The sequence below is a fragment of the Meles meles genome, chromosome 20, assembly GCF_922984935.1.
Source record: "Meles meles chromosome 20, mMelMel3.1 paternal haplotype, whole genome shotgun sequence".
Taxonomy (NCBI): domain Eukaryota; kingdom Metazoa; phylum Chordata; class Mammalia; order Carnivora; family Mustelidae; genus Meles; species Meles meles.
In genome coordinates this window covers 21,679,990-21,692,404 of record NC_060085.1, presented here as the reverse complement: position 1 = coordinate 21,692,404, position 12,415 = coordinate 21,679,990, and the positions used below count along the sequence as shown (strand labels likewise).

General features: G+C 57.8%; 1 protein-coding gene across 1 annotated transcript in view; it reads right to left on the bottom strand.

The window, feature by feature from the left end:
- Positions 1-12,415, bottom strand: part of DNAH1 (dynein axonemal heavy chain 1) — a 72,825-nt gene that overhangs the window by 39,873 nt on the left and 20,537 nt on the right. Inside the window, exons 8-20 of the mRNA XM_045991948.1 lie at positions 10,965-11,122; positions 9,771-9,982; positions 8,816-9,114; positions 7,300-7,450; positions 6,252-6,445; positions 5,932-6,157; positions 5,335-5,454; positions 4,869-4,951; positions 3,626-3,767; positions 3,034-3,189; positions 2,453-2,651; positions 2,120-2,373; positions 1,328-1,540 (exon numbers count right to left, since the gene is read on the bottom strand). Of these exons, the coding sequence (XP_045847904.1) occupies positions 1,328-1,540; positions 2,120-2,373; positions 2,453-2,651; positions 3,034-3,189; positions 3,626-3,767; positions 4,869-4,951; positions 5,335-5,454; positions 5,932-6,157; positions 6,252-6,445; positions 7,300-7,450; positions 8,816-9,114; positions 9,771-9,982; positions 10,965-11,122 (2,407 nt within the window). The remainder of the gene's footprint in view (positions 1-1,327; positions 1,541-2,119; positions 2,374-2,452; positions 2,652-3,033; positions 3,190-3,625; positions 3,768-4,868; positions 4,952-5,334; positions 5,455-5,931; positions 6,158-6,251; positions 6,446-7,299; positions 7,451-8,815; positions 9,115-9,770; positions 9,983-10,964; positions 11,123-12,415) is intronic.

Below are 12,415 nucleotides of genomic sequence, written 5' to 3'. Positions count from 1 at the left end.
GGGATCCAAGGGTACACAGAGGCCCTGGCTTCCAGAGAAGCCCCGAGTGCCCCCAGGACCCCCAAGCCTCCAACAGACCCAGGAGAGTCACTCTTCCCTACGAGAGAACCACCCTCACACTGGTGAGTGCTGCAGTCACAGAGGAGAGAGCCCAGTGCATGGAGACCAAACCAGTCCTCTTTCTTGGGAGGACTTTTGGGTCTCTAACCCCAGAAGTCTCTGGGGTGTACTGGGATTTGAGCTCGAGATCCCTAAAATACTCTCTGAAACCTCATTCCAAGAGCAAGACACCTCCAAAACCAGCCACTTTCCCCTTCTACCTTCAAACTCCTCTCTATGCATTTCTCTCTTTTCCCATCAGTGCAAACTCACTCATTCATTCATTCATTCCCTTCCTTGAGAGATGTGTTGCTTTAGCCAGTTTTGTGCCAGGCATGGGCTATGCCCATGTGGGTATCCAGAGAAAAAAGGGAAGCAGGGTGTGGTCCCTGCGCTTAAGGGGCCCAGAGCCCATGAAATAGCCAGCTCTGCCTCTAGTCATTAAGGGCCCTGCATGTGTGATGGGCTTTGTAAGAGGCACCAAGGGCCACCTTGCTGGTAGATGCGGGGGAGTCCATGAGGGCTGCTGGACGCTGAGCCTTGGAGATGGCAGGAAGAGATGGAACTCCAGGGGGAGGGGGAAAGTGTGAGCAAAGGCAGAGACCCAGGGACGATGCTAACCAAGTCAGACATCTCTGGGTGATCCAAGGAGCATACACATAAGCCCTCCTCACTTGGCCGTGGGCCTTTACTGGAGGTTCCTCAGCAGCTCCCAGAAAGGCCCCAGGGAAGGGACTGTAAGAAACACACCAGTAGGCCTAACCCCAGGATAGTCCTCCAAGGCTCAACAGACAGCCCTCAAGAGGGGCAGTGCCCAGTGCCCAGGCTCCTTCTACCTGCGCCAGCTTCACATAAGAGAGAAATGGGAGGCTCAGAGCAAAGCAGACGGCACTGAGGAGCCTCAGGGCCTTGTGGTATCCAGCCCAGAAATTTCTGAGACTGGAGGTCCTAGTGGTCCCAAGACCGGGCATCTCATGCCCTTCCCCAGCCACAGCACTGGACCGCACATGGCCCCACCCTCACATCCTGAATCGCTTCCTCTGGTAGCCAAATCTCAGAGATGGAGAGCCTCACACTAGACGCTCTGCCCTGCAGGAGGGGCCTGCCAGAGACGGAGGAGCCTGCAAACCTGGGCAAGGTACCCCCCCCTTCAAGCACCACCCAGACACCTTAAAGGGCTGCCTATGTGAGGGGTAGGGAGGAGTACGTGAGGACAGCGAGGGCCCACCTGGGTCAGCTTCAATTTGTTCTCCCAGGAGTTGATGCGCTGCTCGAAGGGCTTCTTGTAGGGCGAGAAGGACATGCTCTGCGTCATGACAATGTGGTCGTCAAGCAGCTGTGAGGCCTCGTCCGGGCTCTTGAGGATGTAGGTGTCTGTCTCCTTGTACGGCAGCACGTTGAACAGGATGGTTGACCACTCCTTCTCCATCTTGTCCAGTGCCTAGTGTAGGGGGCAAGTCAAGGCGGGGTCCCAGGAAGGAGCTGGCCCATGCACTGTATGACCAGCACTGGACGGGGAAGAGCGGACTCTGCCCAGCCATGACCGTGGCTGTCTGGCAAATACTTTCCGGTGGTCTGGTCACCAAATCCCCCGTGGGACCTTGTCTAAATTCAAGGTTGGCTGGTACTCATAACACGTGCTGCCCATGAACAGTGCCCCTGAGCAGAACTCCCTACACTGGGAGCAACTGAGGTGCTGGTTAGAAGCTCTGGTTCCAGTTCTAGCCCTTACTGTCTATGTCACCCGGGACAGTTGCTGAACCTCTCTGAGCCTTAATTTATTCATCTGTTAAATGAGGGTAATACTATCAGCTCCTCCCTGGGCCAAGAAGTACGTGAAAGGAGTAACTGAGTAATGACAGGGATGGTGAACATTGCACCAAGCACTTTACATCCGTGATTAACCCACTGAACAGAATGCACGTCAACCCCTGGGCCTGGGGAATGACCCGGGGATGGGGCACAGTAGTGTCCTCCTCCCAGGCCCTGGGACTGGGTGGGCCTCCTGGAGGCCACGCACCTGCTCAATGGCGTACTCCTTGCCAGCCACCTCGGCCACCTTGCTGATGCTCTCGATGTGGTCCTGCAGGTTCATCTCGAGGCAGCGAGCGAAGGTCAGGTTGGCCTTGGGCCTGACATTAATGTTGATCTCATTGGACAGCACCTCCCAGTGGCGGTTCCGCATGCCAGGGTTGCGCAGCCCCTGGATCAGCGGGATGTAGGGCTTGAACTCCTCGATGCGGGCCCTGATGTCTAAGGCCACATCCTGGCAGGCTGCCGGGCGGGACAGGCAGGTGTGAGAGGCGGCCAGCTCAGGCAAGGAAAGAGGAGACAGGCTGGTTTGGCTGCCTACCTGGTATGTCCTTGAACTGCTTCACACACTTGTGCATGGTCTTGAAGGACTCGATGACATTCTTCTCCAGCTGCTCGGCATCGATGGCCGACAGGGGGTCATTCATCCAACTCTCAGACCAGCGCAGCCAGTCAGAGGCTGTGGTCCAGAGGTCCAGGTAGGGCTGGAACTCCTTCACCATCCGGGAGAGTTTGTCGTACTGCAGGGACAGATGAATCGGGGCTGTCTGGGGGTGCTTCCCAGGCTCTCTGCTCACTGCTCCTTCTTGGGCCGGGTCCTCTCCCATTCCTTGCTCCTGGCTGCTGCCCCTGCTCCTGTCCCCATGAGCCCTGGCTTGGCCTCCCTTCCCTCACTGCACACAGGCTCTGGGTGGCTCTGCGAGGCCTCCTGCCTGATTCCAGCCAGTCTCCTTGCCCTGAGGGCTGGGGCTAGGGAGTTCATCTCTGCAGGCTGCTCAGTCCCACCCTCCAAATGCCAGGGCCCTGCTGGCTAGGAGCCGGGTTCAGATATGGCCACGAATGCCACGGGCTCTTCCTCAAGCCGTGGGGCTTGGGGGGGCAGCATGCCCTGAGGAGGCCTACATTAGTGACGGGCAAGCCGAAGATGCGCTCCCGGTTATTGTAGAGCATGGCCAGCTGCTGGCAGTCCTTTAGCTGCTTCTTGACCCGCCGCGCCTCGTTGGCGATCTCGTGTGCTCGCGCAATCTCCACGTGCGTGGAGAAGCCAGCCACCACCAGCTGTGGACCAAGCAGCACGGGGTCAGAGACCTCCAGGGCCCCAACCACACGCTCGCATCCGGGGCCCCAGGTACCAACACCTCCCCATTCTGAGGGCCCTTTCTTCTCCTGGAGTAAGCGGGTTCCTGGCCAATCACAGGCATGCTGACTGCCCCAGGGCAACATAGCAAGGTCAAAGGGAGACCCAGCATCCTTAACACTGTGCCCATTTTTTCACCTATTGGGGCTCCAAGGATACCACAGAAGAGCTGGAACCCTTTGTAACCCTGAATTTTCTGGATCTTGCTGCCCAGGCACCCCTCCAGCCATTTGTTCATCCACCCACCAGTTCACCCACCAAACATCCCCACAGCCCCTGCTGTGTGCATGAAGCCAGGCCTGGCCCCAGAGCGCATGGTGGGGAGTGAGGCATAGCAGAGCCCTGAACCAGCCCCACCTGCAGCCCTTCCAGCTTCTCCTGGAAGTTGTTCTGATCCATAATCTGGATTTTGTGGAACTTCTCCTCATCTTCTGTGTGCTGTTGCCGCACCATTTCTATCTGCCCAAGGATCTTAGAAGGCCAGTTGCTGGTAGCCCACCTGGAGAGGATAGGGTAGGCATTGCAGGGGGTGGGGGTCACAGATGAAGTCATGGGGTGGCCCGGCCAGGCAGCGGCACCCAGGGTGAAGGGGAGAATGGAGGAATCCAGGCGGCAGCTGGAACCAGTCACAACCGAGCAACCAGGAAGTGGAAGTGAGCTGGAGACAGCCCCTGCCACCATCAGGGTCAGGGTATGGGCCTGCCTGGCTGGGGAGGCCATCCCTCCCCTGGGGTCTGGGAGCTGTGGTGGGCATCCAGGGAGATGCTGGTCCACGGTGCCCAGTGCAGTGACAGCACAAGGCAGGGAACAGTGTTGGAAATGAGAGAGGTAATGCTAGACTCCCCCCTTACATTCTGGGGTCTGGAGGTGCCTCACCTCCCATCAGGCAAAGTCTGCACTTCCTTGGTGACCAACAAGGCTGCCAGGCCAGCTTTCTTCATATCAGACTGACTCCCTTTGCTGGCTAATGAAGGGACTCTGTAGAATTTGGGGATTCTGCCTGCATCTGGCCTAGGAATGCTGACCCTGGGGGAGGCCCAGCCTGAGTACCAGGATGCCCTGTAAAGCCAATGCCTTGGGGCTCTTGGCAGGGATCCCAGGAGATAGCGCCAACCTCTCCCAGGCCTCGACATTCTGAAGGCACCCTAGGCCTGTGAGGCAGGGTGGGCAAGGGGTTCTAGAGGCCTTGGTAAGGCAGTCCCAACCTAAGGCTGTTTCTCAGAAGGCTCTTGAGCTGGGTGGGGACAAGTGCTACTCTCCACTGATCACCAAGATAGCTTTGTCTGCTCTCCATGCTCCCAAGAATCCCAAAGGGCCCCTCCCACAAAGGGGATTCCAGGCCTGTGCGAATATGTGTGTGTATGTCAGGCTGACAATGCTTTAGAGAATGGAGACAGGGTAAGGGGGCAGCAGGGGCCCTAGGGCAAGAGGCTCCAGTGATTTCCTTCTGTACCACCAGCCACCTGGTCCTGGCCCATGGGGAGCCACGGTCTCAGACATCTTGGGTGGCATTTCTGGTGTGAACACACAGCCATGTGAGCCACGTGTTACAGCACCTCTTTGCCACCCACTCTGGGAGGGGGACCAAGCTCCCACTCACTTATCGTTGAAATCCTCTGTGCTGAGGTTGTAAAAGAATTCGTCCATGACCTGGTAGTCATCCATGACCTTCACGATCCGCTCCTGCATGGACAGGTAGTAATAAGAGCTGCGTGTGTGTGGGACCCCCAAAGTGGCTGAGCACTAAGGAAAGGTGGCTCTCTTCCACAGAGGGAGGACTGGAGTTAGGGGAGAGGCGCAGGATGCACGGCCAGCACTGGGCTCAGGGCTCCAAAGGCCAAGGCCGCCACACCTCCCACTGCCAGGCCCCATCCTCTACCTTCCACCCTCCTGGCCTCCCAGATAGCATGGCTCTGAATCTCCACCATGCACCCAGCCTTGTAACCTCCCAACCCCCTTATCCTCTGTGTCTACCTCTCCTCTAGCCTCCTGCCTCCTGGCTCTTAATCTCCCAGCTGCTGTTTGTCCCCGGGCCCAGCCCCCGGTCCCCCTGACACCCGTCTCACCTCTAGCCCCACCAGTTTCTCAGGGATGCCCTTCATCCACTCTCGAAGCTCAGCCAGCTCCTCGATGCTGTTGGGCTTCTCATAGATCTTGCGGCTGATACTGCGAAACTCTTCACAGATCTGGTGAGGGGCGGAGGGCACTAGGGAGGCCGTGGACCCGCCCTGTCCTTTCCTGGGCCCTGCTCCTCCTTCTTGGATCCCAATGTCTCCTTACAGGTAACCGCCCCCACCCTACCACATCCTGCAGCTGACTTGCTGGGGAGCTGAGGCCTCCCTAGCCTTCTGCGCCCAGCCAACACATGCATGGGACTTCTAAGCCCACTGGCACACCCCCGGCTCCATGAAATGGCCCATCTTTGGGAGAGATTCCCAGGTCTTTCCAAGTCTAGGGAAAGAGGTAGCAGCCCCTATTTCCTGGGACCTTCCATATGGGACAGCTCCCCTTAAACAGGCTGGGGGGTCAAGGCAGGATGACTTCCAGATTCTTCCATTGGCCTGGGCATCTGCGGACAGCTCTCGCCCTGCCTAGGGACACCTTATTCATGGGAGCTCACCGAGGATTCGAGATTGAATGCATGTCAGTGGCTGGGCACTCACACTGTCCACCTCCTTGTGCAGGTTCTTGGCCAGGATGTCCAGCATGGAAGTGGCCAGGGCCTTGCGCTTCTTGGACAGGCTCTGCTTGACGTTGTCGACATTGATGTAGAAGGGCCCAATGATGATACTGCTGGGCAGCGAGCTGTCCAGGATCTCTTTTTCCTGAAGGTGGGTGAGCACCACCTCCCGTACTTCCGAGGCTGTCGGGCAACGCGTCTGGTAGTCTCTGTGGACAGTGGACACACACGAGGGGCAGAGGGTGTAAGTGGGGGGTCCGGGGTCACACCGACACCCAGACGCCCTCAGATGTACGCACGCACTTGAGGAAGGTGGCAATGTCGTTGTTATTCAGCTCCAAATACTTTTCGTATTCCCTGGCGTACGCCTGCAGTGGGATCATGGCCTTGCGCACAGCGTTGGCTATGATGGCCCGCCGCTCCTCCACCAGTGGCTCGTGGAGCCCCACGGACTCCAGTAGGGGGTCGCCGCTGATAAAGATGTCCTCCATCACCAGCTGCAGGGCCAAAGGCAGGGGGAGAGCTGGATGGGCCACAAAGCAGTCACTCTGGCAGAGGGGTTAGAGATGGGATCCGAAGCCCGAGAGGGCAGAAGCGTGGCCAATCACAGACAGCGTGGGGAGGGTCAGAGCAGCAGCATGACCAATCACAGACAGCGCAGTGGGGGTGGGGGCAGCTGTGTGGCCAATCACAGACAGTGTGGGGAGGGTATGGGAGAGAGTTTGCTGTGGTGTCTGCCAGCACCCTTTGGACTAAGATAGGGCTGGAAGCCCCGGGAGCCCCACCCAAGGGCCGTGTCTTCCTCTATCCGGGCCGGACTCAGTCCAGAGGCCAGGAAAAGAGGAGACAAGACCGCCAGTTCACTGATGGCTCTGGCTAACCAGTAAGGAAGACAAGAGGGGACTAGTTCCAAGAGCTCTTGGGCCCCGAGGAATGAGATGTAATCGGGTGTGTGATGAGTGGGGACTTCTGGCAAGAGGTCCTGAGTGTGACGGTCAGTCTTTGTCCACATCTTAGCTGAAGAGAGAGGCAGGGAGCTGGGTGGGATCAAGAGAGTGGAATCGGGGCCAAAACAGCTGTGGCAGGGGTGGAGAATGAGCCCGGTTCGAGTCGCAGGTCTGACACTTAGTCGCTTTGTGCCCTCTTGGGGCATGACAAAATGGGGATGCTAATGGTTCCCAGCACAGCTTGTGGTAAGGATTAAGGGAGTCGTTCAAGAAGGTCTGAGCACTCTGCTGGCCAGGTGGGAGGCCTGAAATCAAATAGAACTGCCCTAATCCCATTGGCCTGTGCCTGGGTAGCCACGAGCAGCCAGGCCAGCAAATGCCCTGGGCCTTGAGCTGTGGCCTACCTTCTCCAGCTGGGGCACCGCATGCGTGGACAGGATGCCCTTGTCGAAGAGGTTGAGCAGAGATGTCTCGAAATGCTCCAGTGGTGTGCTGTAGTGCACCCCTGAGCTATCCAGCACCAGGTCCACAATGAAGAGGGGATTTTTCCGGGGTCTGTCGGGTGACAGTCAGGCTGACTGTGGGCAGGCGCCCAAGGAGGCCCGTGTGCAGCATATCTAGCCCTCTGCCCTTCCTGCCAGCCTGATGGCTCTCAAGCTTCTCCATGCATGAGAATTGTCTCCTCCCTCCTTCTAGAAACCCCTAAGTTGCTGGAAAAACACAGAGCAACCAGAGATTACTCCAACCCTGCCACTTGCCCAGAGGTCCACAGGTACCGAGGAGAGGGAGGACCACCATCAGGCGGTCCTAAGGTCATCAGGGCAGGTCAGCCAGACCCTGAGTCCTTGTGGCACCCACGCTCTCCCTGGGAGGCCACCATCCTTGACTCCAGATGCCCACTACATGCCAACAACCCTCAAGTGTCCCAGCCAGTCCTCCCTGCTGCACTCTGGATTGCCATCCATCACCCACCAGCCTTTATGGGCATCTCAAACACTGAGCTCCCCTCAGGGCTCGGTGCTAGCGGTGGACCACGGGAGTCAGCCTGTCTTCTCCCCTCTCCTCCTCCCATTTCCCCTCCTCCTGCTGCCAGGCCCATAGCACTGCCACCCAGGCACCACCCCAAATCTGCACCCCTCCCGAGTCCCAGTCACATCATCCTTTGTCTAGACAATGGCAGGAGACTTGGTCTGACTTGCCTTCTGCCTCACTTGTTCCCACAAACCCAGAGCTTTGTTTAATCCAATTATAACTCCCCTCTGAGGGATGCTGACCACACTTAGAATAAATCTAGCCACCGACTGTGACCCCAAGAAGCTCTTTGGCCTGTCCCTGCGACCTCTCCCACATCGTCCTGACCAGTCCTCCCCACTCCAGCCATAGCTGCTGGCCCTTCCACCCTTGACAGCCCCAAGGTCTTCCTCCCCTCCAAGCCTCTGCATGTGCTTGACCTTCAACCCAGTGCCTCTCCCTCACATCTCCTTGGCTGCTTTCCTCTCAATCTCAGGTCTTGACTCAGAGGACCCTGACCCCCTGGCAGAGTCCCCTGCCCCACCCTGGTCTGTCACAGCCCCTGCAAACATTGACAGTGACCATGTATTAAGTCACTGGCTTGCTGCCTGTCCCCCACGAGAGCAGGAGTCCTGCCTCTCTGGTTCCCCTAGAGCCCCACCTGGTCCATGGCAAGTGATCAAAGAATATTTCTTTTGACTGAGTAACTCAGGGACTGATGGAGAAAATGAACGTCACCCAGAGACGTGCAAGTCAGAGCTGGTGGGACAATCCCTGGCTGCCAGGGCCAGAGCAGGGCTCTCCCTGCCATCCAAGATCTGGCGGTGCTGGGCACCCTGGTCCCGGCTGCCCCACTTCCCCCACCCCTGCCCGTCTGGCCACCCGGCGCCTGCGCTCAGCCAGCCCCACCTGTAGGGGCTGTTGATGAGGTCGTCACCCCAGACCATGTGGTCGGGGCAGTCCAGCACACTGCAGCAGGCGTCGCTGAGGAACTGCGAGAAGCTGGCCAGCGAGTCCTGCACCAGGAAGCGCAGCGTGTCCTGCAGCATGTACTTGAGCAGCTCCATGAGCTTGCGCAGTTTCGACATGAGGTACACCTCCCAGCTGGTTTCGTAGAGGTTGTACCAGCCCTTGCTCATGTCCCGCAGGCTGCTCCGCATGGCCACCTTGAGCGTGCTGATCCAGCTGTCCTTCAGGAACATCTGCACCTGGAGTGGCCGTGGGTGGCATCAGGCGGGCCCCCCGGGAACCTGCTGCCCACAGCCGCCGCACTCAGGGACCCTAGACACCAGGGTGCTGGGACAGCCTCAGGACCCAGATGGCCAGGGAAGGACTCCCGACAGCCCCAACTTACTGCCAAGCCCCACAACCAACACCCTCCCATGATCCTGGGGACCAGGGCTCCTCTGGGGGAAGGAGGGAGGAGGGGCAACAGAAGCAGGGCTTTTCCCCCAACTAAGGGAGAGACAGAGAGATGGAGCCACAGCCAATGAGCAGAGAGAGACACAGAGTGAGACAGGGATGGGGAGCTTTTTTCCTGGAGCACCTGGTGATGGTCTCCCACAAGACTATACCCTTCTTCCCTCACACGCCCATCCTTAGCGGGTATGTGGAGTTCCTGCTCTCCTTTCCAAGACAAGGGGTCTGCTTCAGAAGCCGCCAGGGTTGGATGGAAAGTGACCGGACAGGGAGCCTACCTTGGGTCTCCTCTCCTCTCCTCTCTGGGATGAGCCATCCCCCTGGGCAACCCCCAGCCTCCCACAAGGTCTAGGTTTAAAAAAGGAGCTCACGGCCTCACTGCTGGCCAGTCAGCTCCAAGGCTCCAGCCTGCATGTGGCCCTCCAAGCCCCGGATGCCCACGCACCTGTGAGAAAGTCTGGGACTGAATCTGCTCGAACTCCTCCAGGCGGCTGTACTTGGAGAGGTTTGAGTGGAACAGGGACATGCCCATCACCTTGTTGCACTCGGCCCGCACCTTGCTGAGGGCCATGATGACCTCTGGCCGTGTAAGCAGGGACACAAAGGTGAAGTCTTCCTTCTGCTCCCGGAAGGGGTAGTTGGGAACACTCACCAGCCCTGCAGGGGTGGGGGCAGAGGGCAGGGTCAGATTGGCCTGGGACACACCAGGGATTAGGAGGGATGTACAGGTAGTGATGGAGAGATACAACTCCGGTCTCCTCCCAAAGAGACACCCACCCTCCAAAAGAGATACCCACCCCAGAACCCCTCTCTTCCCACGGCCTGCCGACACAGCCCTGCAGCTTCGCAGCGAGCTGCCCACTCTGGGGTAAGTGGATCCCCTCCAGGCCTCTCTGTATCCCTGAGAACCACAGACCCTCTCCCCCTTCACTCCTGCCCACTCTGCACATAACCCAGCACTAGGCAAAGGAGATGTGGGCACCAGGACCCTCAGAGTGCCCACTGTCCACACCCCTGACCCCAGCTTCCTGGACACCTCCCACACGTGGCAGCTCAGTCCAGGAAATGAAATGCACAGGCATCTGGAAAGTCAAAGCAAGGAAGCCTTGGGGGAACTCGTGTCCCTACTTGAAGACGCAGTCTGCCATGGGTCAAATGCGGCTGCAGCAATGTCACGTGCCCCCCGCTGCCGAATGTCCCTCAGACTGTCAGAGCCCTTCTGTCTACTTCTGAACACTTGCTGTCCTCTAACCCATGACCTGCTTCCTTCTGTGCTACTCACACTACTGGATTTTATTTATGTATTTATTTTAAGAGAGAGGGATGGGGAGATGGGCAAAGGGAGAGGGATTGAGAGAATTTTAAGTAGATTCCATGCCCGTGGAGCTGATTCGGGGCTAGATCTCATGATCCTGAGCTGAGATCAGGAATCAGACGCTCAACTGACTGCACCACCCAGGTGCCCCAGAAGAGCCTTCATGGGCCCCACCCCCAACCCCTCCCCAGCACCCTAGGCAGCTGGGGAGGCAGCAGGGTAAGTGCTGGGAGTGTTGGGTTTACAGACCACCTTACAGGAAGGGCGGGAGGGCTCTGGCTAGGCAGATGGCCCTGGGGCCTGCCTTTGTCCAGCCACCCTCACCTTGCCTGGGCACCTTCTCCTCCTCCTTCTTAGGCAGGGTCACATAGGAGAACGTGTCGGGCTTGGAGGAGACAATCTGGTCAAAGTTGATTTTGTTCATGCTGCGCTCATAGTCCAGGTTCACCTCTCTAGAGAGGCTGCTGAGGTGCTCCAGAACCCTGCCAATGGGGAAGGGGGACAGGGGAGTCACCCCCACACTGTGGGCTGGCTGGCGCCCACTCTGTCCTGCCATCGACCTGCGGGCATGTGTTTGGGGCTTCCCCTCCAGATTCACGGGCACACCTCCCGCCTGGCCCCAGCTGCTAACCTCCATCACCCTTGTCCCCTGCCTCTTAAGTGTCACACCCTCCCACCCCCATCATGCCAGCCCGACGCTGCCTGTTTTGCTTCTCATTTCCCTGTGTCATCCCAGCAAGGCACCATCCCTGCCCATTCCAGTCCACTCCCCTCAAAACTCAAGTTTGAGCACATTCTTCTCTTGCTAAAAATCCATCCTGGGCCCCTGAATCCTAGGATAAGCCAAACCTTTTCTTGGGACCAGCCCCTCCCTGCTTTCCTCTCTGGTCACCTTCTTGTCCCCACCCCCACCCCAGCTCCAGCCACAGACAGCCCCCCCCCCCCCGCCCGTCCAGGTTCCTGGAGGTACTCTGAGCTCTCATCTCAGAGCCTTTGCATATGCTGTTCCCTGTGGATGAGGGCAGCCTCATTTGTGCCCCAAAGTGCCTCCCTGGCTCAATGATCCTGACCGCCTGAGGACATTTTTTCATTCATTCACTGTTGTTCCCCCAGCCAGAATCTTCTTCTCTCCTTACTTTTTCCAGCACTCAGCTCAAATGTTACCACCCCATTGAGGCCATCTCTTGACGGGAGAGTCCCCTCCATGACATCTCTATTCCCTTGTCTTGCTTTGTCTCTAGAGTACCTACCAAAGCCTTGAATCACCTTGCTTTCTCCTTGTGTGTCTCCCTGGCCAGACTGAAAGCCCATGAGGGCAGACCCTTCGTGGGGTGCATTCGCTGCTGTGCCCCTGTGCCTGGCACAAGAGGTAGACTTGCTTGCCTGCCTGATGTCCACTTCCTCCTCATTGCACCTTCCTGTTGTTCTAGGACTCTCTCCTTTCTCACTTGACTTAGGGGACATTGACACGCCCCAGCTCTGGGGTCATCTCACCTGTCTAAGCGAGTTGTGATCAGACGGATCAAACTGTTAATTGGCTCAGGAGTGGGAATATGATCCAGTTAAAATCAACAACTAATACAGAGCTAGAAAATCGAGCCCTCTTGTCCCATCTTCCTCAGGACAAATTCTGCGTCTTGTTCATGCTCCAGAGTTCCCTGTGAGATCAGAGGCTGTACTTCTCCTAAAATGCCACCTCTGCCCAGCAGCCTGCCTCCATTATATCCTGCCGCCTCCCTTAGATGTCTCCGGGAAGGACTCTGTCAATATATCAT